A 27,599-nucleotide genomic window follows, 5' to 3' on the forward strand; every position below is an offset into this window, starting at 1 on the left:
AGATTTAACGGTGGTGGGATCCTGAACACCTTCACCACAACGTTTTCAATAAACATCAATTAAAATGTTCTTTCAGAGAGATTAAACAATCAACAACAATTATGTAAACTATGACCAGTAATCTCAATATTTATTATCTAATTTTATTGTACCTTCGATTATAGCTTTTTCAAATGGAACTGATAACTCAAATTCTGACAGAGAAGTGAAACCCTATAAAAGCAGTACACCTAAAATATACATATATAAAAGTAGGAGTGACCTTTCCCTGTATAGTCCTCTGGGTCTGCACAGACAGTAGTAATGATAATGTTCCCTTTGGTCGCCAAAGCTCTGTGGGTTATGACCCAGTATATGGGCTTTCCACTATCATGCCCAGTCATATTTCCGCTTCTTTTGAAGCCAAGTCTTACATGTTATTACAGAAAATGCCATAACTATTTGGACAAGATTCCATTTTTTTTGTGCTTAGTCATTGCCCTTATAACATTAAAACATATTGAGTGTACCATAGGTGTCATTCTCAAGATTAAACTTTATCTTAGTAGTAGCTCATTGAGATTGCGAAAGAGGCACAACAGAGCATGCAGAAAATAGCCTACTGTTTTAGAGCGAACTAGCTCTATAGACAAACTATATGACATATATGGGGTAATTGTATCTGTCCGGTGCAATACTTTATTCCAATCAGTGTTTTATTTTTTCCCACCACATAAGACCCATAGGATCCAGGATCACTGACTAACCCTGAGCTGACTGATCTCTAAGGATCTTGTATTGCCACCTTGTGGGTTTTCTGATTAGCTGCAGTTCAGTGATCCTTAGGTCATTTGTTTGCGTACCTGGATTTGTGTGGCATGATTTGAATTCTGAAAATACCAGACTTTAACAGTAAATATAATGGAATAAGCACTTTGTAATGTTTGTGAGGAGTATTGTGTATGTTTAAGTGCGGTAAGTATCAGTAATGATATCTTTGTATCTCTAGTCTACAACCACTGGCTGAGTGCTTGACCTAAGTAACAGAAGCCCATTAGGACAGAAGAAGCTTGACATGAAATGATCATTTGTTCAGATCCATTTGTTGGTTTCTTCTAATTTAGACGTACAAAATCACTACAGAGTTGACCTAAATCATTGATAGGACATGTTTATCATTCATAAATTATGAAAAATGTATGAATCAGGGCAAAAATGTCCAAAACTCACATAGGATTTTGACATGTTTAATGTCTTATCATGTAGCCTAATACACAACATTGCATTTTCATGATACATTTAATCCAAAACATCAGATAGAAATACTAGTATTTTTAATCAGCAGTAAACTTCATTAGAGAATGTGGGGCACCTCAGTGTGTTGTGTATTTGAAATAAAAATAAAGAAAAAATAAAAAAGTATTTGTTTTATAAAAAAAAAGTTTCACATTTAGAAAAATGGTTACATCTGAATCCAGCTGACCATTTGAATACCTTGGGCTGTTGTCATGCATCTGAGTTGCTCATCTGGATTTGCTTCCTCTCTGACAGACAGCAGTACAGTTCAAGGTCAATAGATAATGGTCTTAATCTCCCCTCATTGAATGAGGTTTCGGCTTACTTGGGTGGCCCACCAAAAGAGTGACTATAACGCTTGTCATTCTTGTCATTCTTGTCATTCTTGTCATCAATGGGGTAGTGTACTTTATCTAGGTTGGCAGACCCTCCACTATTCTGCATAGCAGGAGCTCCAGGGTTAGGGTTGGTGATGACGCCCAGGAAGACTGGTGCTTGTGTCTTATCGTCCATGAGGGCAAAGAAGAATGGCTGGTTGAGAGTGAAAGAGGGGTTGGACCGTGAGATGACAAGGCTGGTAGCTGCAGCAGCCTCTGCTCCCTCCTCAGAGATCTCCATACTGGACTTGTGCTGTACACTAGATACCAGCAGAGGGCCCTCAGCTATGGCAGCCAGGTTGGGACTAGCAAACAATTCCCCCATACCTGAGAATAGAACAGATCACACACTTAAGTATATGAGAAAGAGTGGCAGTTCTAAAGTTTTCAACAGACTTACAGCTTCTGCCAGTAATTAAAATTTTTGTTGAAGAAAAAGATGGACAATTGTTTTTTTAAATCTTTATCTCACATTTCCTTGTGCTTCAAGCCTTATTATCTACAGTATGAATGTTTTCACTAGTATACCTACCTCACATATTCATCTCGTCTGCTTATGGATCCTCTACTACTTACCAATGTTGGTCAGAGCCTCCTGCAGGTCCTGGCTGTAGTCCAGTTTAAATTTGGGCAGCTTGACCTGCATGGATCTCTCTCTGGGCAGGCGGTTGTACAGGTCAGAGATGTTGAGCTTTGCTGTGAGGGCTGACACGTTCACCTGGCCATTCATGGGCATCACTATCAGCAGGCTCATCTGATTCTTGAAGGGGAAACGAGCCACCTGCACAGGAAGACATATAATACAGTGTGCAACAATTTTGTGACTTATGAAAATAGGAGGGTGAATAGAGAAATTCCAGGATAGAAAGGACAAAAGGAAGACAATATGTCATAAAAAAGGAGGCAAATACCATTTGGGAGTCATATCTTAAAGATAATATAGCATACAGGTATGTACTACATGTAGAGAGTGATGGATGGTGAAAGTGGGAGTGAGAGTCAAGAGGGAGTGAGAGTCTTACCTGAGCCTCCAGATCATTATCAATGAGCAGACTCAAGGGGTATTTGGGCCCCATCATCATGTCAACATTGACCATGTGCTTGTCGTCAACATAGAAGACATCTTTGGAGGTAAATCGTGGGTCGAAGCGAGCCTTCCATTCTCCTGTTTAGGACAAATGGGTGATTACGGAGATAATATTAGAAAAAAGCATTTAAGGACAGATAGACTGATAATGCCAGACATGAAATATAATTGTGAATTGAGTATATAGATACTATCACAAACCTTTGAAGTGAACAGCATTGATGAGCATGAGAAGCAGATTGGGTGGCAGACTGGTCAGGAAGTCGGTCACTTTTCCATTAGTGGCCTTCTCTACCCACTCGTTGACCTCAGCCAGTCCTTCCAAGGTCACTGGCTCTGAGTCATATGCATCCTGAGACTGAAGAACAAACTCTGGTTTGGGCTCAAACCCTGAAACAGACATCAAAAGACTCTTTCAGTAATGTTATCGTGAAGTCATAAAGTCAGTAACACATCAGTACTTTCTTATATCTGGCCATTTGAAGTATTGTTTCATTCAATGTCACTTGTTTGAACTTCTGTACACTCAAGCCTAATATTGTCTTTATCTTCCTTCCATTTCCAGGTCCATTTCCTTTATGTTCCATTAACTTCCTAACCCTCTTACTCAAGTAAGCAGTGAAGTGTTGGGGTCAATTCCATTTCAACCCCTTACCTGCAGTCAAATGACCAAATCTCCCTCTGGTGGCCTCATGGGTGGATTGTTACTCATATTTTTTATAATTTCATAATCAATGCCCATTATTTTGTCGAAAACGTTGAAAATCCGGTGTTTCCATGTGAAATGATTTTGTTATACTTCACTCTTCTATAATGTATATGAAGTATAATATTGGGACGCAAACTCAAAATGACATTTCAACTCCATATCTGACGTGGTAGAGGTGTCATCTTCTTTAAGTCCATAACCATGTGTGTGAGGTGGATACTTTTGTTTCAAAGTAGATTTGTTTAAGAATACCAAGAAACACTCTATGTGATCCTGATACAGCCCACTGCAGTAATTAAGAAATAAACAAAATTCTAATTCCAAATGTTCCTCTATGAAAAGCATTGAAAAGAATTGCAATTTCAGTGTACTTGCTGAATTGACTGGAATTGAAATGGAATTGACCCCAACCCTGAAGCAGTGAACACTGACCTGGTTGCAGGTAGAGGCGTGTAGCCACTTGCAGGTCGCTCTTGCGGAGGCGTTCCAGGAAGTTGTGTAGAGACATGTGGTAGCAGGGCAGAGTGTCACCATGAAGATGGTGCATCAACAGCTCCTCTGTCTCATTCATGGCTCCTGAGATGCATACAGAGAGACATGATGATGATGCAACATGCTGCAGCTTATTGATTGTGTTATTGATTATTTTACTGCAACGTTCAGTGAGCTAGCATACAAGCATTTAGCTGCACCTTTTACTCCTGCTCTAAACTGTACACGTGACAAATCCAATTTGATTTGAGCTCTCAACATTTACAGCAAGCAAGTACGTAACAGGTTATGTTGAGTCTAAATGTCCTCTGGTCTGAAGTAGTATACTATATAGGGAATAGAGTACCATTTGGGACAGAGCAAAAGAGGTTGTGATGCTGGTACTATAAACCATGCCAAGTACAGTTGATACTGAAAGAGCATAGATGCACAACACCTACATTTCTAAAACGTTTTAATCACTCCTAAAAAAAACACCAAAAAACAGAACATGATATACCCAGAGCCAGCTGGGAGAGTGCCAGGGATATGCTGAGGGGGGATATGATGACATTGGGCTGCTCAGGTCCTGTCTTCATCTGGCCCAAGAGCTTCATGCCCAGCCTCTGGATGGCACCAGCTAAGGCCTGCCTGGATTTTGGCCTGCGGGCCTGGGCCCTACAACCGCCATCCTGTCCCTGATTATCCTCCTCAGACGAGCTCCCGCCCGGGGCACTGGTCGTCACGAGGGGAGGAGGGGTGCACGTATATGAGGTGGGACTTGTGTTTGGAGGCTCCTGTGTACTAGGGGTTGAAGTCCCTGATTCCTGAAAGAGTGGATTGTGTTGGGTTAAGAGAATGTAGAGTAAAAAGGCACGTGGAGGGTATGAGAGCTGTGTATTCTGCTTTGGCAACAGACCTCTTTAGGGTGGCTGGGCATCAATGGGATGAGAGGAACCAGAGGGATTGGAGCATCATTTGACACCTCTCCATTCTGCTTGAAGGGAAAAACAGTGATATGAGAATGCACATCATTCAGAAAAAGCAGTCATGATTGATGTGGATGATTCATTTCAGTGCTTTACAGTTAGTCCTGGTCTGCAGACACAGAACAACAGGAGTGATAGTAGATGAAGGTCCATGTCCATGAACAGCCAGCCTGAAACAACAGAGGGTAACAAGCTATTACCCAATAAGGCTGGCCTATTCAATTCCTGTCAATGGAATGAATCACAGTTGAAGGACGGCAGCAAACTGACATTTAGGCTAGATAATCCAGTCTTTCGCAATGACAAACAAAAAACTGGTGTATCAACTTCTTTAGTATGGTACAGCAGTGAATCTCCTTTTAAAATAGAAAACATTACAAAACAGACTATTCCCTTGAAGAAAACATGTATTTACTGAGGCGTATCATACAAAACATTCACACCTGTAGTTTAAAATAAATTTAAAAAAAGTTTACTTAATTTGTGATGCACATTTCATTTAGAAGTACATAATCCCATCTCTCCCTCTCTATATGGCACCTGGATTATTCATTTAAAGAGACCACCTGAAAGATGGTGACTCAGTACAAACAGTAACATTTTGGGCTCTCTTGCTCTGGTAAAGCTGGTTAGTTGAGAACACCAGCTAGCTATACTTTGTGTATCTACATAATGGCAAGCCTTGCCACAAGTTCACATTGAGGGGAATTAATTTAATACTTTATGACCAAGTACATGAACTACATGCTATTTCTTCATAACAGACCAAAAACAGGAAAACAACATTTTAACAACTGTTGGCAATTGAATGGAAAATTAGGTGATATTTGGTTTAAATGAACACAAAATCAAGGGGCAACCTCAAGTGTTACACTATTACTATAATTATAACTATCGCTTACTATTAGGCCTACTACTGTTACACTGAGGCAAAGGTTTAGCTGAAACATTATGACTTGAATAAATGAAAGTGTAAGTCAGTTAAATCATAAGCCATAACATAAATTCCCAAATGTTCGATCTTACCTTGACAAAATGAAGATGGGAGACCTGCTATCCTGTCTAAAAAGAGAGAGCGACATACACACTAAACGTGCAATGGCAGAATTCTCATTTGCAAAATACTGGCAGTTGCTCAGCAGGCTGTTAAATTTCAACTTTCATTGATCTGTGCTTCATATATGTCACTACTTGTTTGTAAATGTAAATATTGAGACCGATTCAGGGGTCAAACAGTGAGCCTGACAGAGCAGGTCACTTTATTGAGAATCAAAGCATACTGGCAAATCTGCAGAGTGAAACACCAGGACTATGTGTGAAGCAACACGCCATGGCTTTATTACATTAGTGAGTTGTAACAGTGTTTGTGTGGGACAATAAATAAAAGCAGATAAAAAGTAATGTGGATTTACAATTGTACATACAAGAAGTAGCCATCTGGGTATGGAGCAACTCCAAACCTGACAAAATCTGAATGTCGCTACACTGCATAAGACAAATCTTTTTACCACTCAACATAAACAGGTGTTATCAGATCACATGACTGCAGCTGAGCTGACAGGCATTTTTCTACAAAAATCAAGAGGGGACTTTGTCCAATAAAAACCACGAATATTGTTCACTCGGAGTCACTTGCAACAGAGAGGAGAATGAGAGAATAAGATTGTGAAGACTGACATTGGACAGACATTTTTGATTTATGTAAAAACCTGAAACAAGCACATTGTGTAGGTAATATTTTATTAAACCTGTTAAATAAAATAAGCACTTTATTGGTGTACTTCTCATCAAAATGTTGTAATGGATATCAGTTTGACCTTTTTCTGAATATCAAGGTGTTACTTGCTTCCTTTTGAAAACAAAGTACATTTTTTATTATTAGAATACAAAAGTCACAGGAAACATAAAAAAAAAAAATCTGAGTGAGTAAGCCTCGTGGGAACACGGTGACACTTGTGGCCTGTTAAACAAATGGATGAGCCAAGGTTGACGTTCCTCTCCTAAAATCAAATATAGGATTGTGTTAAGGTCAAGGATGGTAATGCACGTCATAAACGTGAAGAAGAGCACAGACACCCTTGTGAGCAGAGTAGGCTGTCTTGAAGGTTGACCAAGAACAAGAGTGAAAACATTGGCAACAGGATAACAAGGTACATACAAAATTGGGTCAGATAACAAATGCCTCCACCTAAGTACTTAAAATACATTAGGAGTTAGTTTCAATCACAAATTAATATATATTTTTTTTTAAATGGCTTTTTCTTGACATTCTTTCTTACACTGCCAATTTGTGATTACATACAAGGCATACTTATTACATTATAAAAGTAAATTGTGTCTTGGCTATGCTGACTAGTCTATGTTATGGACAAGAGTCCAAACACATTGCTTGCTTAATGTCTGAGTTGGTTTCATTATGATACATTACATCAAATCAACATTTTCTTTAATTAGGCCTATATCACACACTGATTATTCCTATCAACATTTTCATCTTTCGGCAACCATGGTTTAGGGTTTTTCAAAAGAAATAACACTAATATTAAACCACTGATTCATTGTAAAATAATGATCTTAAAATGTGATCTATGAGAATAGCTTGATAATGGAGCTCCTTATTGTGCAGTAGGGTTTGACCATGTGACCTTGGCATACAGCAATAACAGGTTGAAGAATCACATTGTGACCGCCGTCCCTCTCGTCAAGCCTTAAACTGGAGAAGATGCACGAACACTGTCAAATGAAAAGGTCTTGTGTAGGTTTACATTTTTTTCTCTAAATGAAATAAAGGTGAGAGAAAGCATTACTTCTTTAGAAAGACATGGCAAACAGACTTACATTTTTATTTATTTTATCTACGAATACTGCATAGTTATTCAGTGCATCTGGTGCAATCTAATGTCAGGGAGAGAATGATGGCATGTTTAGGTGTGTGAAATGTCAGTCTTTTTGGTTGGTAGGTATGCATCTATTTGGAAAGGGCAAACACTACATCAGAGCCATTTTAGGCTCCACCTTCCTGAGCAGTTCCTCAGATCCATTCTTTTGAACAGAATATTGACCTAGTCACAGATAAGAATCTTCTTTATAATATAAGATCTATAGATAGTCATAATCAAGTGTTTTGTTGCCCCATACGGTAGATCTATCCTCGACAGTGACAACACTTAATCTTTATTTTGGTCGTTGACTACAGCAGAGAAGACAAGCAAAGTGCTCTCAGTTAGAGGCTCATAACTACTGTCTTGGTGCTCCTCTCTCCCTCACCATTGTAAAAGGACGTTTTGAGGACCCCACCACTTGCCTCAGTGGGTCTAGTCTCGATCCCACACAGGGAGGAGCTGAGAGGCTCAGGATACAGGCAAAAGGCTTTAGGACTAGGACACCTTCAGCAAAAGTCAACAGCAGAATCAATAGCTAGCTGAGCCAGTGCGTTATGCGTTAGCCCCTAAGCTAGCAGCCTGATGGCCCCGTTCTCTGAACCCAGCAGCAGGAGCCTCTTGGTGGGCAGCACAGCCAGGCTGGTGAGGGTCCCACGGAAGTTCTCTGAGCTAAGCTTGGTGCTGCTGGCCGGGCTGGCAGAGATGTTCATCATGGAGTACACCCCTATCTTGTTGGCCAAGGTGCCCGCCACGATCTCTGCCCCGTACAGGTCGAAGGCATGGACCGGGTCGGAGGGACACTTGTACTGGTGGAGGGGCTTGTGCTCCAGGTCCTTCCACACGGTCAGAGTGTGGTCAGTGGACGAACTGATGATAAGATTTCCCCCAGCAGCCTGCAAAATACACAGGAGCACAATCAGATACCACAGCAACAGGGCATCTTGTGTGTTTACAGAAACACCCACACCAAGCCACACTCACACCCACATAACTGGATGACAAATAGAACTTGTGTCCTAATATTCTTTGCCAAGACATTTCTATCATCAGTGGTATTGAGGTGTGTTAGATTGAGGAGTTTTCCGCCAAAGGCGCACCTCAAATATGAGAGTACTGAGAGTAATACTTAAATATTACAGCAATGAGGAGTCTGGGTCATTTCTGGATGGACCAGTGAGACTCAGTATAGCATTTCTAATGAGTAACTCCTGTCCATATTTACCTGAACTTGAGCCTCTAAAGCCAGAGACAATCCTTGACCCCACCAATCAGGGCTAAATCAAGTTTGCTCAGCTCTAGTGCTTTGTTGACTGCTTCTGAACAAACCCTCTGGGTACAACTGTCACTTGACTCACGTTAAAATTTCACCACCCCCACCAATATGGAACAGCAGAATAAAACAGTAAGCTGCAACTCTGCCTCTTGTTTGTATCAGCTGACTGACCGCTGAACATTTCATAGCCCTACATACTCCCTGAGGAGCATGTGAAGGACTGACTGGCCAGAGATAGTGGCAGCGTCTGAAATGGCATCCTATTCCCTGTATAGTGCACTACTGTTGACCAGGGCCCAAAGGGAGAGAAAAGTGCCATTTGGGACATAGCCAGCATGTCTAGCAGCAGAAACATGTTGATGGGAAAAGACCCATTATTCACCAAAGCTCCGCAGGCCAAATAACTGACTGTGTGAGAGAGTGGGAGCAGTCAGTGCTAGGAGACAAGGTCCACTTCATATCTCTCAATATCCTGTGTTTATGCTGCTGGTGAAATCCAATAGCTAACCACAGTAAAAAATAATCACTATCCAATGGGAACATGAATGTGTATTTATTTGGAACCATTTCTCTAGCAATAGTCACTGTGAAATTACCAATATACACAGACTGAACACATACACCTACACCCACCTTAATCTGCAGGATGTCTCCCTCGTGAGCAGGCCAACCTCTCAGCACCAGACCTGTGCGTGCGTCAAGCAGCACAATGAAGCCAGAGGAGAAGCCTGCAGCCACGGTGCGCCCTCCGGGGCTCACGGCCAGGTAGCGGATCAGACCGGCACTCACGTTGTTGTACGCCAGCCGGAATTCATGCTGTCCAGAGGGAGGACACAGGGAAAGCCATAGACAATATAAGCATAAGTGTATAAATAAGAGTGTTCTATATTTATGGGAAGAGCATCGTCTCTGGCAGGCCAAGAATAGGCAGAGAAGCAGCAATAGGGAAAAGCTATTATTTTCCATTACACTGATCAATAACATGGGATAGAAAGAAAATCATGGTTCCATCCCAAATGGCACTCTATCCCCTACATAGTGCACTACTTTTGACCAGACCACAAGATTAACATAAAAAGGATAGAGACTAAACAGGGAAAAAGTGAGCAGGGTAGTTCTTCTCCAGCTGGGTTTGGTAGGTACCTGCAGGCCCGGTTTGCGTGGGTCGATGAAGCGGAGGACAGAGTCTGCACTGCCAAACACCACACTACAGTGAGGAGCAGGCATGGTGGTCACTGCTGTGATGGGGTTCTTTCCATCCAGGGCCTCATAGGAGCGGATCTGTTTACCTGGACACACAGAGAGAAGAGCTTTATTTCCCAATACTGTATGTTCAGAAGCTTTCACATTTTATTTATCTAATTTCTTATTAATTCTAATTAAATATGTAGTGGTAGTAAAATAAATATCACTCGGTTAAATGGAAAACATTGTGTACTCCAACAGAACAGAATCAGAGATTCAACTGAACAGGTCTCCTCCCCACTGACCTGTGAACTGGTCCCAGAGGTGCACGGTGCCGTCACAGCTGACCACCTCCTGGAGCGCCTCCAGTTGGCCAACATAGAACACAGACTTCTTATGATCCGTGTAGGTCAGCCGTGGCTCCACCTCCCGCGTCCCGTCACCGTGGTTATAGAGGGGCCACAGCTTCACCGTCTTGTCCTTGCTGCCAGACAGAAAGTAGTCCTCTCCAGCCAGTGGTGCCAAACACTTAGCCGCGCCCGAATGGCCCAGGAAGCTCTGCAGGCGGATCTGGTGGAAGTGGAAGTGGGGATCCTGCTGATTGAGACCGATCTCATACTGCCAGTAGGCCAGCCAGTTGCCCTGCAGGGAGCGGCCACTGCGAGGGAGCTCCTGCTTCAGAGCGCTGTCCTCAGGGGTAGGACCCACCATCCAGGAGTAAGAGGAGAAGGAGGGGCCCAGGGATGGAGTGGTGAAAGTGGAGGCAGATGTGATGACAGGCTGAGTATGACTTGGCCGGGGGTGACCCCAGTTGTCTAACGAGCCCAGGTTGGGGCTCCCACACCCTGGCTCAGAGTCCCGGGCCACCTGGATGCGGTTGCCCACCAGATGGCTGCCGAAGGTGCCTGACTCTGGGAGGGTGTCTGAGCCCAGGGGTGTGGAGGAGCTGTAGGGGGCAGGAAATGGGCTGCGGCCCACATGGCGTCCCAGACCTGGGGAGTGGGGCATCTCTACCCTGTCCTTGGACCCTGCTGGGGGGTTGGCATTAGGACTGCCAGGGCTCACCCTGGAGTGGTAGGACTGGGCTAAACTCCAGACCAGCTCGTGGTTGGAAACCAGCTTACGGATCGCTACATCACCTTGAAGGGCCAAAGGACACAATGCTTTGAGTACCATTAAGGACATATAAGGAACATGACGAATTCAGATTTTAAGATGGATTGTATGTATTTATAAACTGGTTTGTGTGTGTGTGTGTGTCACCTATGAGGCAGTAGAAGGGGATGTAGGAGGCGTATGCCATCTCAGGGTTAAACACGGCCTGCAGTTCCTCCAGAACCCCCAGCTCACACGTCACCTCTGACCCGTCCGGCGTACGCACGTCCAACAAGATGTATTCTCCCACCTCCCTGCGGGGGGCGCTCTCCATCTACACCACAGAGGAGAGGACAGAACAAGGGAATGAAATAAAAGTCTCACCATTTAACATATGCTAAAAGACTGAGCTCACATATCAAAACTAATACATTTGAATTTCCTGGCTTTTGACCAGCCTAACTTCACTTAAACATTTTTGTTTTTAATATATACAGTGTCAGACTGCCTGTTCTCCAGCAAGGCCAGTGTTTACCTGTCCCTGTAGGCACTGCAGCAGGGAGAAGACAGTGAAGAAGCGTTTCAGGGTTTCTACCATGTGTTGCTGCACCATCTCCCTGCCGATGCGCAGACAGATGAGTGCCATCAGGCTGAGGGTCTTCAGACACACAGCCGAACGTGTCTGCACTCCACTGGGGAACCTAAGGACAGAACAGAGTGGCAGATTCAATAGAACTGTTTCACATTGTCGATTTCAACTCAATGTAACACCATGTGAATTTATGTGGGAAAAAACATTTCCGTCTACAAGGTCCAATGTAACACTGACCAAAAATATAAAACACAACATGTAAAGTGTTGGTCCCATGTTTCATGAGCTGAAATAAAAGATACCAGAATTTTCCATACTCACAATAAGCTTATTTCCCTAAAATGTTTTTTTTTGATTACATCCCTGTTAGTGAGAATTTCTCTTTTGTCAAGATAATCCATCTACCTGGTGTGGCATATCAAGAAGTTGAGACATCTGTGGCATTGTTGTGACAAGTTGAGGGAGCGTGCAATAGGCATGCTGATTGTAGGAATGTCCACTAGAGCTTTTGCCAGATAGAGAAATTAACATTTAATTACCATAAGCCACCTCCAACGGCCTCTAAAATGTCCGAGTTATACCATGGCTTGCATACTCAGACATGTTACCCATTGAGCATGTTTGGGATGCTCTGGATTGACGTGTACGACAGTGTGTTCCAGTTCCCGCCAATATCCAGCAACGTCGCACAGCCATTGAAGAAGAGTGGGAAAACATTCCACAGGCCACAATCAGCAGCCTGATCAAATCTATGTGAAGGTGATGTGTCGCGCTGCATGAGGCAAATGGTGGTTACACCAGATACTGACTTTTTTTGATCCACAGCCCTACCTTTCTTTTAAGGCATCTGTGACCAACAGATGCGCATCTGTATTCCCAGTCATGTGAAATCCATAGATTAGGGCCTAATGAATTTATATCGATTGAATGATTTCATTATATGAACTGTAACTCAGTAAAATCAGACATTTTTGCATTTATATTTTCGTTAAGTGTACATTAAACTTCTGGTATATAAATGGAAACTACAGTAAAAAGTGCCTTTAGAGTGTTGTGAGGTGCATTAAGGTGCATGAGGTTAAGCCTTCCCCAAACCAGTCATAACCACTCAGAATGAATACCTAAACTTAACCCTGTGACCACATGGAATTAATGCATAAAAAATAGAGATGTTCATTCAGAATATGTTGAATTCCCAAGGGAAACTATGAGATCTTGTTGAGTTGTTAGTGTGCGTGCGGTTTACCCACCCCATCCTGGGTGAGGTGAGCAGGTCCAGCAGGGGCAGCAGAACGTCCTGGTTGATCTTCATCAGCATGTCCATGAGGGTGGAGTCCGACAGAAACACAATGATCTTCTGGGTCAGAACCACGGCGCCCAGCAGACCTGCCTCCTTACGGGTGTTCAGACGACACGACACAGGGGGAGACACCTGGGGGGAAAACATGCCATACAGGGTTACAACTCTCAGAGCCAAAATAGAGGCATGACCTCCAGTAGTGAGACTGTGTAGAGCTCTCAGGAAATACTAATATATATATAGCGTCTCAAATGGCCCCAGCCACTGGTCAAAAATAGTCAACTAAATAGGAAATAGGGAGCCATTTAGGATGCACCCATAGCAAGGGCAATGAAATAAAAAGACAGTATTACCAGGTATCCAATGTAGGGCAGGTACTGGTAGGTGAGTACAGGCTCTCCATAGAGGTGTGCGATGTAGATGAGGCAGTCCAGAACTGGTCCTGCTGTCTGGTCTCCTACCAGAGGCTTCTTCTCATACACACTGCCCATCCCAACACTCTCCAGGCTGCTCTCCTCCGACGCCACTGGAGCCACAAACTGGTGCTTCTCCGGGCCTGATTGGTTACAGGGAGACGAGAGAGAGTACGTACACTTGAGGGAAAAAAGACTGCCATTTCCATCAGTAGGTACTATAGAATGACAATCTCTGATTTAATAGGATCTCTGTAGTATGCACAACCATGAAGTGGCTGATTGTGTCATAACTCAACCAGGACAAAAGATAGTACTGTGACTTGGTGTTTTCTGTAATATAGTATGTACGACCCGTTACAGCAAACTCCTCAGTATTTTAAAATCCTGTCGTTTCAGTGACGAGTATTGATCAGTTACTCACCAATGTAGCAGGTGGTGAGCAGCCGGAGCAGATTCCTGGCCACATATCGAGACGTCACTGTTGGTCCAAGCTTTGCAGACAGCCATCTAACTGTCTTGCAGACCGTGTCTGTAGAGAGAAATCAGTTATATACCGTCAACACAACATTGACAATTGATATTCTCAGCACCCAAAACCAAATCTCTTGCTAATCGATTTGGGTTCTGGAGGAAAAAGCTTTCCAATCTCTCCTTACAAAATCCCCATCGCCTCTGCCAAAGCCCATTCCCAGTGGGGGGTGAGATATCAAAACACACTGAGCAACTAAAACTTAATCTGCTACCATGCCTGTTCATGTGGGGGTAAAGTTCAGTACTCATTTTTCCTAGCCTAGGTTTAAGTGTTTGTGAAAATATTCCACTCCAAACATTGTTTGGCTTAAAAGAATAGAAGGAGCATAATGTTACCAAAACAATAGGTCTGGATTTCAGGCTACATTTGTCCAGGGCAAAGTCCAGCACTGTAGCATTCAACATGGTCTTTTCTGAATGTGTATAAAGCATTTCACGCAGTAAACTACTGTAGAGATTTCATGACAAGGCATTGTTTAAGAATGAAGGGTGCTGCTGGTGTTGCTGGTCTGTGTCTGGGGCATGGGCTCAGGGGGATAGTGGAGGGAGGGTCAAAGGGAGCAAAAGTACCAGCCTGACATCTGGACGGAGCTGAGAAACATGGTGGTGGAACAGACAGTGGAGCTAAGAAACATGGAGGCCAAATTGAGGGACAGTGAGAAACAGGTGGAGGAGCTGAAGAGAGAACACAGGTAATCTGTCACCATAGGATTTACACTGAAGGGAGCACTACTGCAAACCAACTCAAACCAAAGGTGCTTATCATCCGCAGTGCGCATGTGTATGATACATCTACTGTAGTCAAGGAGTGACGTGAGAGAACATATGACTTTTAAAACAGTTGAAGATGTTAAGATAATCTATAGTAGGATGGCCAGAATTAGTGACTAAATCAATAGCGGTCAAATTTATTTATTTTTGCGTCGCATCAGCTAGGTTGGATTCTGTGCAATAACTTCAGCTAGTGGCTACCTGACAGGCTCACTTTCCCGTTGAACTCATCTTTCTTCTCCAATCAGTAGGGCATAAAAAAAAACAATAGAAGTAAGATGGATATTTATTTTTAGACATAGCATGTAGTATTTTCAGATTTTAGTTTATGCTTTTCATGTTCATTTGAAATTCCTGTTCTTTTTAGAAGATTTCTCACAAAAACAAGCGTATCACTGAAATGCCAACAGAGTGTATAACAAGCGTATCTCTGAAATGTCAACAGAGTGTATAACAAGCGTATCTCTGAAATGTCAACAGAGTGTATAACAAGCGTATCTCTGAAATGTCAACCGTGTATAACAAGCGTATCTCTGAAATGTCAACAGTGTATAACAAGCGTTATATTTTCAAAGCCTTTTATATTTTATTCAGATTGTGTCATGATAACTTATCTTTATGCGACCTGCGGAAACAACTTTGAAGATGACCACAAAATGCAAAATCCTCAGCTATCTCTCAACTGATATAATGTTAATGTGTTAGAGCAACACCGCACTGAACGATCCCGAACATGAAGAATCCTATTTTTCTAGGCAACATGTATTTTATAAACATAAGGAAGTGAAACTTCATGACCAAAGCGCAGTTTCACCCACAGATTGGGTTGATATCATATGACTGTTTACTGTCAGTCCGAAAACCTTTTTTCCACACAAAACAGCAAAGATTATTTTACTGGAACTCTCGTTAGAAGTTGAAAATGTGAACAATGGAACATTAGGTCTATTTAACTTCATTTAATATCACCCCATCATTTGGGGTGATATTATAGTAAGACTACTTTAGGGGTGATATTATAGTAAGACTACTTTAGGGGTGATGGTAGAATAAAAAGATCTGTAGTAACAGTCTAGGCATTCATACATCAGATATTTGCTACAAACATTCAAGGGTAGGGTATATTTCAGACTGCGACAGTGGGATGTCTTTCAAGTGCTCTTTGGAGCAAATAGGCCTAATTGTTTCTCAATGTTGAATGTCTTTTTTCTTTGTCATTTTAGCCTTGGATGCCAGAATGACGACCAGTGAGAGCCAGGTATGGGATCTGAAGACAGAATGCAGGTAAAACAGATGTGAATTTAATACCAATTTTACGCAAACAATTGTAACTATTGTTCAATAAATCCCATTCAACATGATTTATTGAACAAACAGGATGAATTGAACAATAGTTAGAATTGTTCATGTTGTGTTCTCTCCTGCGTCCGCTGCGCAGGCAGACCCAAGGTGGCATTCTACACCTCTTTGTCTAACTCGGGAGCAATGCATGTCGGACCCTTCAACAGTGAAACCACATTGGTCTACAAAACCGTCATCACAAACATTGGCAAGGGCTACAACCAAACCACAGGTAGTGTCTTCAGTGCCTACACACAACCTACATGTCCACAGCAGTGGTGGCTGCTGAGGGGAGGTCAGCTCATAATAATGTCTGGAAAGGAGCAAATGGAATCAAATACATGGAAACCATGTGTTTGATACCATTCCACTCAAGCCATTACCACAATTCCATCCTCCCCAATTAAAAGGTGCCACCAACCTCCTGTGGTCCACAGTGGCCAGCTGGACACTGAGTCCAACATCCCTGGCAGGCTGCTCCAGTGTCTAACAGACACCACACAGTGTGGTTATGGTATGTCAGTAGAATCTCACCTAGAAGGATCTTGTGCTCTTTCTCTTCCGAGTCCTCTGAAGAGTCATGCTCATCCTCCTCCACCACCATGTCTTTCTGTGCGTCCTCCAGCTCCATGCCATTGACAAACTCTTCCTCCAGGGTGGCCACTGTGTCCTCTGTGCAGCCAGATAGAGTCAGTTCTAGGCTGGGACCACTGCCCTCCCCTGTCCCTCTCTCCTTCCCCTCCTCAGTCTCAGTCTCCTCCTCCAGCTCCCCTCCCTCCTCTCCCTCACTGGCCTGCTTCAGGTCCTGGCTGCTGTCAGCTGACTTCAGACTGGCTCGGTCCCGAGTGGAGTCGGCGTCTCCGATAGAGACCTCGCTGGTGCTGCTCTTGTCGCTCAGTCTCCCCACGCTCAAAGACTCCTGGTCCTGCTCGTTGCCTCCTGCTGCTGAGTTCTGGCTCTGCAGTTTCCCCCCAGCGGCTCCCCCTGCTCCATTGTTGACGTAGAAGCCATTCTGGAAGTCCTCCCCCTCTGAGAGGAACACCTGGTCGTTGAGGCTGATACCTGAGGAGTAGTCTACCAGCCCTGGGTCTCCCCCCACTCCTACACCCCCAGCCCCTCCACTGCCCCCTCCCACCTTCCCACTCACAGAGCCTGAGGACAGCCTGCCTTCCTGGTAGTCCTCCTCCTCCTCTCCTAGGTCACATGCCCCTCCCCTCAGGCCTTTGCTGGCCTCCCATTGGGGCTCAGAGCCCGAGCTGCAGCTCTCGAAGCCAGATATGATCTGGAGCACGTGTGGCAGGAGGCTGGACAGGAAGGCCTGCAGACCCAGTCTGACGATCAACTGCAGAACAAAGCAGTCTGTGTAGAGGTAGAAGCGACCTCTGAGGCACCGCGGGTTCTCATACACACTGACCAAGGGCTTCAGGAGATACTTGGCTGCGTTTCGAGGCCCGAGTACCCTAGAGATGGGCTCAAACAGGTACCAGGCAGCATACACAGCAGTGGACTCCTCTAGCATGAGCGCCAGCACAAAGGGCAGGAGGATCTCCAGCCCCTCAGCTGTGATGACTCCCTGTAACAGTGTCTCCAGCTGCTGCCATAGGTGGAAGACCACATCACGACCTTGAAGGCTGCAGGTGGTCTCCATCTTGGAATGGTAGGAGTAGATGAAATGGTGGAGGGCAGGGAAATATGTGGGGAAAGGCAACGGGGAGAGGATGGGGCTCAGTAACTGACAGGGGTTTGGGGGCGGGAGACCCTCATAAATGGGGTCGTATTTAAAAAGAAGAGGTGGAGGACCACATGGTTTCTCTACGTTGGCTTTGGAGGAGTGCTGGCGTAGATGTAGCAGTGTCTCCAGAGCGTGATGCAGAGGCAGGGGCACATCACGCAGGCTGGCCGAACATAGCTTTATCACAGCCTGGAAGCGCTCACTCAGGGGAGTGCCTGGTTTCACACCCCGCAGTTTAGACGAGTAGAAGATCTCTGCTATGAGGACACCCAGAGCCTGCATGTCCCTCTGGTAGAGTTCTGCTAGCGAGGGGAGACATTGTGGAGCTCCTGTCCTCTCCTTCCTGGAGTCAGACTGGTGCCAGACTTGTGCATGCAGGCTCTTCACCAGGAAGTTATTGAGTTTCTCCAGCTCTTCCAGAGGTTGAAGGGGGCTGAAGCCCTCAGGCAGGGTGATCTTCAAGTCCTCTGTGTTGGTGGCACCACTCAAACTCCCCTCTCCGTGCTTCTTGTTTATGATGCCCCCTCTCTGTAGCATGGCACTGCGTATGCCAGAGCCCAGGGCACTGGTGGCATTACCTGCTGTCCCCTCCCCAGGGAAAGAGCTGGGAGACTGGGACACCACCATGGCTGGGTGCTCTCCTCCAGTTTTCCCCCCAGACCTTGCGGTGCTGATGAGAGGTAGAGGGACAGAGGAGGTAGTGGAGGTGCCAGTGGAGGTCCCTCCACTGAGTGAGTCCAGAGCCTCCATACCTTGTTCTAGCTCTTCATCTCGGTCCACCATGGTCCAGCCACTGGACTCACACCCCATGGCCTCTGGGACCATTCCGTCCACCATGGCATCTAGCGGTGGGATCTGTAGAGGCGGCACATTGAGAGTGGCGGGGCCCAGGAGAGGGGGTTCAGGTGGCGAGTACTGGTAAGGGGCAAGGCGGGGTGGGTGGGGCTGGTCAAACAGCTGGACCACCCCGTAGCTGGTCAGATGGGTGTGGTTGTCCACCAGGTGCAGGCACACATTCTTGGCCTTGACGGCTTCTTTACCGGACAGCTTGTAGCCGAACGTCAGGTCTATCCAGTAATGCAGCTGCTGAGACACCTCTCGGCTCTCCAGGAGGCATCTGTGAACCTCAATGAACTCCTCACAGGAGTTACACCACGGGGGAACTTCCAGATCCGGCATGTCAGGGTGGATGGAGCGGAATATAGAGGGATCTGTGTAGAACTCTGGGATACACTCATCCGGGGTCCAGCTCTGGATGCGTTCCATACTGGCTGGGTATTCGTTCGGTTCCCACTGAGACCTGACGTGGCTGCACAGCACTGACTTGGGTGTCTGCCGGGCCCTGTAGACATAGTAGGTGATGTCTGACAACACATCTGAGATGTGATGGGGCACGTGTAGGTGTTCAGATAGCCCTGAACCACCAGCACCTACAGATCCACCCAGACCCAGGTCTCCTATAATACTGACTGCCCCACCTCCATTAGCCACCGCTGCTGCAAGGGCTTCTTTGGTCATCTCATAGGTAAAGTCCAGCTGTTTGTCTCCTTTATTCAGCCTGAACTTGGACCGCCTGAGGTCGCGGAACCTCCCATATGGCACAGTGAAGTCCACCACCCAGGGCAGGACCGGGTGGTAGTTAGGGTCTCCCTCCCTCCGTCCAGCTAACCGGTTCAGCTCCATCAGGTAGCGGAAGTTGCTGACTCTACCATGGACCCAGTCCAGGACCAAGGACTTGAGCTCATCAAAACAATCTCTGCACAGCCTCTTATCACGGTCACTGTACACACCTTGGCCCTGGTCCCTCGCCTTGATGCTTCTTGGCACTTGTCCCTCAGTAACATAGCAGTCAGCCTCTCTGTCGTCCCCCAGCACTTCATAATGGGCCAGGGTGACCTTGAGGCGGCTGCAGAGCTGTTCGTCCACCGCTATGTCCTGCAGGGAGAGCTCTCCACAGGACAGCCCCGACGCCTGACAGGCCCGCAACGCGATCAGTAACTGGTAGAGGATGAACAGCACTTTGGCATGGCTGTTGGCCAGCTTGGCTGGGCTGTAGGTGACGATGTCATGGAGTGAGTACTGGGTGTATGGGAGAACCACGTAGAGCATCTCTGCTGACTCTAGTAGGCACTCAGCAGGGAGGACGTTAGGACACAGTTGGTCTGAGGGGTGCTTAGAGGAGGAGCTGCTTGGGGAGAATGGGTTGTCTTTGTCCTTATCTCTGGCAGGGGAAAGGGATGGCGACATGGGGATGGAGACAAATGTAGAGCAGAAGAGCTTCTGCAGCGCTTGGCGCAGCGCATCTATGGCTGCTACATGCATCTGCTCCGTAGCCCCTGAATAGGGCTGCACGTGGCTGTGATGAGCATCGCACCACAGATTTCTGTGAAAGGACCAAAACACATGAGTACGGTAGCAACTCTCAACCATGTTTTATTAGACATATCCATAAATGTATTACATTTTGAGGGACACATTTTACAAATAATTTATTAGGAGTTTAACATTTGAACTTATATTGAAATTCTTAAAATACTGTATAACGTTGTTATTTCACAATTAAAGTATTTATGCAATTAAAACTGGAAAAATACCTGAAATTACGTTGTGATACACCCTGCATGGTCTTCATGAAAGAATCCTGGGAGACTAGATGGCAGCCTGGGTCCCTTGCCAGCCTGTAGCTCAGCTTGATCTTCCTTAGGCCCTGGATGCACACTCGGGTCCAGCCAGGAGGCAGCTTCACAAGGGAGCACTGGAGATAAGTGCGAATCTCTGCTTCACTGGCGCTCTCTGAACGGGCACAACGGATGACCCTCCTCTCCCTTAGGCCCATCACCCAGCGGGTGGGGACCAGGGCCACCAGCTCTTGAGGCCGGGGCCCTGGACCTAGCTGCCGACGATCCACCCCAAGGTCCTTCTCTACAGCCGACACTAACCACTCCATGGTGACCTACGCTTCAGGCCTGATAGACAGGAGTGACAGACAGCAGGACAGTGTGACTCCTGTCGTCCCACTCCCTCCTCACTATCAGCACAGAGGATGACTCTCTCTCACCCTTCCATGGAAGGAGTAAGTGCTGACATGTAGGAGCGGGGTTGTGTGTTTGTTTCCTGTGAAGACATTTGAAACAGAATATAAATGATCAAGTTGCATTACAATTTTAAACAGAATTTCAGTAAGACGGACCTGGTTTTAATGCTTTAAATAAGATATAAATCTGCATAGAAAAAAGACTTCATTATACACTAAAACTAACGAGTGAGCTTGTCCAGGGGTGGTGCTGCTGACATGAATGATAGCTAAGCTGCTACTGCTTATTATCTATCCTGTTGCCTAGTCACTTTACCCCTACCCATATGTACTGTACATATCTACCTCAATGACCTCGTACCCCTACACATTGACTCAGTACTGGTACTGTATAAAGTAATCGTTACTCATTGTGTATTTATTCCTTGTGTTATCTTTCTCTCTGCATTTTTGGAAAGCATTTCAATGTTAGTCTACACCGGTTGTTTACAAAGCATGTGACAAATAACATTTGATTTGAGCTGTGAGGTTGTCAACTTTACTCGTTAGGCTAAGCTCTACTCAAGTGACTCTCCTACTGCCTATCTAGTGGCTTTTCAAATAAATAAATTGATCCTGCCAGCTAATCAACCCAAGTGCAACAAGTGAAAGCTCCGTCGAAAATGAAGGAATATGAAGTGACAGCTGCTAGTTATTATTACACTTCATCTTCCACTGAAACATTGCATAGGCAGTAAGAGAGTCATGTGAGCAGAGCTTAGCCTAATGAGACGAGAACTGTCTACATGCCACGCATCACTTACTACTGCCATTGAGACTGCCAGCTAGCTAGGACAGGGTCTCCCATTGAGACTGCCAGCTAGCTAGGACAGGGTCTCCCATTGAGACTGCCAGCTAGCTAGGACAGGGTCTCCCATTGAGACTGCCAGCTAGCTAGGACAGGGTCTCCCATTGAGACTGCCAGCTAGCTAGGACAGGGTCTCCCATTGAGACTGCCAGCTAGCTAGGACAGGGTCTCCCATTGAGACTGCCAGCTAGCTAGGACAGGGTCTCCCAAACTAGGTCCTGGAGCCCCTCCCTGGGTGCACCTTTTGGGTTTTGCCCAAGCACGACACAGATTTAAATAACTGACTCATCATCAAGCTTGGATTGTTTCAATCAGCTGTCTAGTGCAGGGCAAAACCCAAAACGTGCACCCAGAGGGGCCCCCGAAACGACTTTAGAGAACCCCTGAGCTAGGACACTGCCAGTGTCGTTTGCCCCGCCTGCCGAGTACTGCTTTCCAGCAGGTCTTTTAAAGTTAAAATCCTTCTTTGGTGGGGGTTTTCGGCGGTTGACATTCAACGTTGGTGCATTACGTTACCGCCACCTAATGTGCTGGAGTGTGGGCCAGAGACAGCGTTAGCAGCCTCAATGGCAGTTGGCGCGGCATGTACTAGTAACCAGTCTTGCATAGACATTATTAAACGAGACTGGTACCAGTGACAGAAGAGGAAGCGAGACACCACTCGCTGTTTTTTTCTGGTTCAATGAAAGTCAATAAAATAGCTAAGTAGACATGACTCAGGTGCCATTGCTTTAGTGTCTATGGAATACATACCGTTTTTTTCCATGGTAAACGGCCTTAATGAACTACCTTCTTGTATCCACCATCTTTGGTATAGTACTAGCAATGTCAGTGTTGTAACTAGCTAGTGAGCTAACTAACTAAAAGTATTCAATTTCAGTCTCCGAGTCCTACGAAACTTCATAATAATGCATACACAGAAACTGAAATGCATTCAGCGAGACACTTGCTAGCTAACTTAAAATACACGACTAAAAGATTGCGAGCAATTTCATTAGCTAACGTTAGCTAGCTGCAAGCAGCCTACCTAACTTAGCTCCCTATTTATCTTGCTAGCTACCTTAGCTTGTATGAGCTCCTCACGTACCTGTGACAGTAACTTATACAACGTCTGGTTCCATACTGAGTCCGAAATAAATTCGGATGTTCTATTTGAATGGATGCACAAGTGTACTCACTCTTTCAGAAGCAACTTCGGTTAATTGGGTAACAGGAAAGAAGTAGCCAACCGAGGATGTTTTGAATCCGATAACTCACGTGACCCCCTTCCCTATTCCGTGCGCGCTCATGTGATTCCTTCTTCTTCTTCGATACGGTTTAACGGCAGTTGGCATCCAATAAAACGTTGCATTACCACCACCTACTAGACTGGAGTATAACTCTCCTATACTTTACTTTAAAATAAATAAATACCCTACCATCTAACACTACACTCACAAAAAAATAAACTTACTCCACTATTTACATCTATTTAGTCCTACTTCAGGCCAACAGCCTGAAAGGATGGGACACCACCACTTAACACACCCTGTAGCTCTTCTGACGTCAAGTCAACACCCAAATAACTCTGCAGCTGCTACCACAACCTACATTTTCTGCGACTTACTGTTCCATCCCTACAGTACAGTTAATAGCCATTGCTATGAATGCAAAAAATCCAATATTACTGAAACATATATCACTTGTTGGTTTATCCCTCTGTACTGGTACAGATCTACTACTCTCATCACCTCTTTTCAGGATCCCTCCCATCTTGCTCTACTTTCTTCACTATATGACAACTTCTACACTACTCTAACCCTGGAAACCTCAACCTGCCTCTTTCGCACTGGACATTTCTGATCCCCAGCCCCATCGGCACCCCGAAAAATTAACACATACCACTAATTTCCACAATGCTACCTATTTCTTTGTCTCATGCCCTTCCATACACTTTTCACACCTAGGAACATCCCTCCTACACACTGCTGCCACATGCCCATAAGCTTGACACCTGTAACATCATAATGTATTTGGCACAAAAGCTTGAACAGGATAACTTTTATTAGAGGTCGACCGATTTATCAGCATGGCCGATTAATTAGGGCTGATTTCAAGTTTTCATAACAATCGGTAATCGGCATTTTTGGACGCCGATTATGGCCGATTACATTGCATTCCACGAGGAAACTGCATGGCAGGCTGAGCACCTGTTACGCGAGTTCAGCAAGGAGCCAAGGTAGTTGCTGTCACACCCTGGCCATAGAGAGGTTTTTGTTCTCTATTTTGTTTAGGCCAGGGTGTGACTAGGGTGGGCATTCTATGTTCCGTTTTCTATCTTTTGTGTATTTCTTTGTTTTGGCCGGGTATGGCTCTCAATCAGGGACAGCTGTCTATCGTTGTCTCTGATTGGGAGCCATACTTAGGTAGCCTTTTCCCACAGGGTTTTTGTGGGTAGTTGTTTTCTGTCTTGTGTTTTTCACCTGACAGCGCTGTTGCGCTTTGTTCCACTTTGTTTTTGATTCAGTGTTCAGAACTAATAGACATGATGAACATGTACCACACTGCACCTTGGTCCTCTCCTTGCAACAACCGTTACAGAACTACCCACCACAAACAGACCAAGCAGCGTGGTGAGAAGGACTCCTGGACATGGGAGGATATCCTGGCTGGAAGGGATTGCATCCCATGGGAACAGGTGGAGGCAGCCAGGAGAGCGGAGGCAGCAGGAGAGTGGAGCGAACGCTATGCTGGCACACGGCTGGCAAGGAAGCCCGAGAGGCAGCCCCCCCCAAAAAAATTGGGGGGAGCACACGGGGAGTTTGGCTGGGCCAGAGGTGAGCCCTGAGCCAACTCCCCGTGCTTACCGTGGGGAGCGGGTGACGTGGAGAGCACCGTGCTATGCGGAAGTGCGCCCGGTGTCGCCCATACGCGCTCATAGCCCGGTGCGCTATAGGCCAGCTCCCCGCAAGTGCCATGCGAGTGTGGGCATCGAGCCAGGGCGGATTGTGCCAGCTCAGCGCGTCTGGTCTCCAGTGCGCCATTTCGGCCCAGGGTATCCTGCGCCGGCTCTGCGTACTGTGTCTCTGGGGCGCTGGGAGGACTCAGTTCGTCCTTTGCCTGCACTCTGCCCATGCCGGGCTACAGTGACAACTCAGCCAGGAGGGGTTGTGCAGGCCTTGCGCTCCAGACCTCCAGTGTGTCTCCAGGACCCGGTCTATCTGGTGCCTGCTCCCAGAGCCAGGCCTCCTGCATGTCTCCCCAGCCTGGTGAGTCCTGTGGCTGCACCCAGAGCCAGGCCTCCTGCAAGTCTCCCCAGCCTGGTGAGTCCTGTGCCTGCGCCCAGAGCCAGGCCTCCTGCAAGTCTCCTTAGCCTGGTGAGTCCTGTTCCTGCTCCCAGAGCCAGGCCTCCTGCAAGTCTCCTCAGCCTGGTGAGTCCTGTGCCTGACGCCTGTCTGGAGCTGCCAGAGTCGCCCACCTGTCCGGAGCCGCCAGAGTCGCCCGCCTGTCCGGAGCCGCCAGAGTCGCCCCCCTGTCCGGAGCCGCCAGAGTCGCCCGCCAGTCTGGGGCCCGCTGCGAGGGTCCCCAGTCCGGGGTCGGCGGCGAGGGTCCCCACTCCAGAGGCGCCACCTAAGTGGGCCAAGCAGAAGGTGGAGCGGGGTCCACATCCCGCACCAGAGCCGCCGCCGTAAGGAAGGCCTACCCGGACCCTCCTCTTTAGAGTCAGGTTTTGCGGCCGGAGTCCGCACCTTTGGGGGGGGTACTGTCACGCCCTGGCCATAGAGCGGTTTTTGTTCTCTATTTTGGTTAGGCCAGGGTGTGACTAGGGTGGGCATTCTATGTTCCGTTTTCTATCTTTTGTGTATTTCTTTGTTTTGGCCGGGTATGGCTCTCAATCAAGGACAGCTGTCTATCGTTGTCTCTGATTGGGAGCCATACTTAGGTAGCCTTTTCCCACAGGGTTTTTGTGGGTAGTTCTTTTCTGTCTTGTGTTTTTCACCTGACAGAGCTGTTGCGCTTTGTTCCACTTTGTTTTTGATTCAGTGTTCAGAACTAATAAACATGATGAACACGTACCACGCTGCACCTTGGTCCTCTCCTTGCAACAACCGTTACAGTTGCTAGCTAGCATTAAACTTATCTTATAAAAAACAATCAATCTTCACATAATCACTAGTTAATTACACATGGTTGATGATATTACTAGGTTAACTAGCTTGTCCTGCGTTGTATAAAATCAATGCGGTGCCTGTTAATTTATCATCGAGTCACAGCCTACTTCGCCAAACGGGTGATGATTTAACTAAAGCACAATAGTTGCATGAATGTACCTAACCATAAACATCAATGCCTTTCTTAAAATCAATACACAGAAGTATATTTTTTAAACCTGCATATTTAGCTAAAAGAAATTCATGTTAGCAGGCAATATAAACTAGGGAAATTGTGTCACTTCTCTTGCATTCATTGCACGCAGAGTCAGGGTATATGCAACAGTTTGGGCCGCCTGGCTGGTTGTGAACTAATTTGCCTGAATTTTACATAATTATGACATAACATTGAAGGATGTGCAATGTAACAGAAATATTTAGACTTAGGGTTGCAACCTGTTCGATAAAATACGGAACGGTTCCATACTTCACTGTAAGAATAACGTTTTGTTTTTCAAAATGATAGTTTCCGGATTTGACCATATTAATGACCAAAGGCTCGTATTTCTGTGTTTATTATATTATAATTAAGTCTATGATTTGATATTTGATAGAGCAGTCTGATTGAGCGGTGGTAGGCAGCAGCAAGCTCGTAAGCATTCATTCAAACTTTGCTGCGTTTGCCAGCAGCTCTTTGCAATGCTTGAAGCACAGCGCTGTTTATGACTTCAAGCCTATCAACTCCTGAGATTAGGCTGGCAATACTAAAGTGCCTATTAGAACATCCAATAATCAAAGGTATATGAAATTCAAATGGTATAGAGAGAAATAGTTGACGCGTCATAATTCCTATAATAACTACAACCAAAAACTTCTTAACTTGGAATATTGAAGAACTGGGAATATTGAACCACCAGCTTTCATATGTTCTGAGCAAGGAACTTAAACGTTAGCTTTTTTACATGGCACATATTGCACTTTTACTTTCTTCTCCAACACTGTTTTTGCATTATTTAAACCAAATTGAGCATGTTTCATTATTTATTTGAGACTAAATAGATGTTATTTATTTATTATATTATGTTAAAATAAAAGTGGTCATTCAGAATTGTTGTAATTGTCACTTGTATAATGACAATATATACATGTATATAAAATCGGCCGATTAATCGGTATTGGCTTTTTTTGGACCTCCAATAATCAGTATCGGTATCAGCGTTGAAAAATCAGAATTGGTCAACCTCTAATTTATATATCCTAACATCTATGTTGGGCAAAGACTCAACATCAAAACTCAAAAGAACAGACAACGACTCTTCTGTTTCACCATTCACGCCACCCTGTCTGCTTTGCACCAAACGACGAGCATCACAAACACTGGGAATCTTCCCCTTCAGTTGGTCAGCTTTCACATTTGCATCTACCCCAGTAATCACTCCTTTCAATGGCACCCTTTTCTTGAAGCAAAATAATTCACATATCTTGCCCCCATTCATTTAACGCAGAGCACCTGCTCCTTCTGATCGGAAGAAACACAACCATCAGATACTTCGCCCTCATTC

The 27,599-nt window shown here is 45.4% G+C and overlaps 2 protein-coding genes across 6 annotated transcripts; both read right to left on the minus strand.

Annotated features, from left to right (window-relative positions):
- Positions 1 to 1,210: 1,210 nt before the first annotated feature.
- Positions 1,211 to 6,041, minus strand: serpinf2b (serpin peptidase inhibitor, clade F (alpha-2 antiplasmin, pigment epithelium derived factor), member 2b). 4 transcript variants are annotated; one of them, XM_029773203.1, is made up of 9 exons: positions 5,935 to 6,041; positions 5,005 to 5,078; positions 4,839 to 4,916; positions 4,440 to 4,746; positions 3,881 to 4,024; positions 2,941 to 3,129; positions 2,675 to 2,817; positions 2,229 to 2,433; positions 1,211 to 1,979 (listed from the first exon to the last, which is right to left on the minus strand). In XM_029773203.1, the coding sequence occupies exons 2-9, from the start codon at positions 5,065 to 5,067 to the stop codon at positions 1,597 to 1,599; spliced, it is 1,512 nt and encodes a 503-aa protein (XP_029629063.1). In that variant the 5' UTR covers positions 5,068 to 5,078; positions 5,935 to 6,041; the 3' UTR covers positions 1,211 to 1,596. The 4 variants fall into 4 exon arrangements, with proteins under 4 accessions (XP_029629063.1, XP_029629061.1, XP_029629060.1 ...); XM_029773201.1 differs by having other exon boundaries at positions 4,839 to 4,913; positions 5,005 to 5,101; positions 5,935 to 6,026; XM_029773200.1 differs by having other exon boundaries at positions 5,005 to 5,101; positions 5,935 to 6,026.
- Positions 6,042 to 6,629: 588 nt separating this feature from the next.
- wdr81 (WD repeat domain 81) lies at positions 6,630 to 23,193 on the minus strand. 2 transcript variants are annotated; one of them, XM_029773196.1, is made up of 12 exons: positions 23,086 to 23,193; positions 20,621 to 21,140; positions 16,829 to 20,409; positions 14,073 to 14,180; positions 13,589 to 13,791; positions 13,186 to 13,367; positions 11,879 to 12,044; positions 11,512 to 11,677; positions 10,554 to 11,387; positions 10,207 to 10,352; positions 9,697 to 9,879; positions 6,630 to 8,683 (listed from the first exon to the last, which is right to left on the minus strand). In XM_029773196.1, exons 2-12 carry the CDS (start codon positions 20,971 to 20,973, stop codon positions 8,357 to 8,359), a joined length of 6,249 nt encoding a protein of 2,082 aa, XP_029629056.1. In that variant the 5' UTR covers positions 20,974 to 21,140; positions 23,086 to 23,193; the 3' UTR covers positions 6,630 to 8,356. The 2 variants fall into 2 exon arrangements, with proteins under 2 accessions (XP_029629056.1, XP_029629058.1); XM_029773198.1 differs by lacking the exon at positions 23,086 to 23,193 and adding an exon at positions 22,995 to 23,069.
- Positions 23,194 to 27,599: the final 4,406 nt, after the last annotated feature.

The sequence above is a fragment of the Salmo trutta genome, chromosome 13, assembly GCF_901001165.1.
Source record: "Salmo trutta chromosome 13, fSalTru1.1, whole genome shotgun sequence".
In the NCBI taxonomy this organism is placed as follows: Eukaryota; Metazoa; Chordata; class Actinopteri; order Salmoniformes; family Salmonidae; genus Salmo; species Salmo trutta.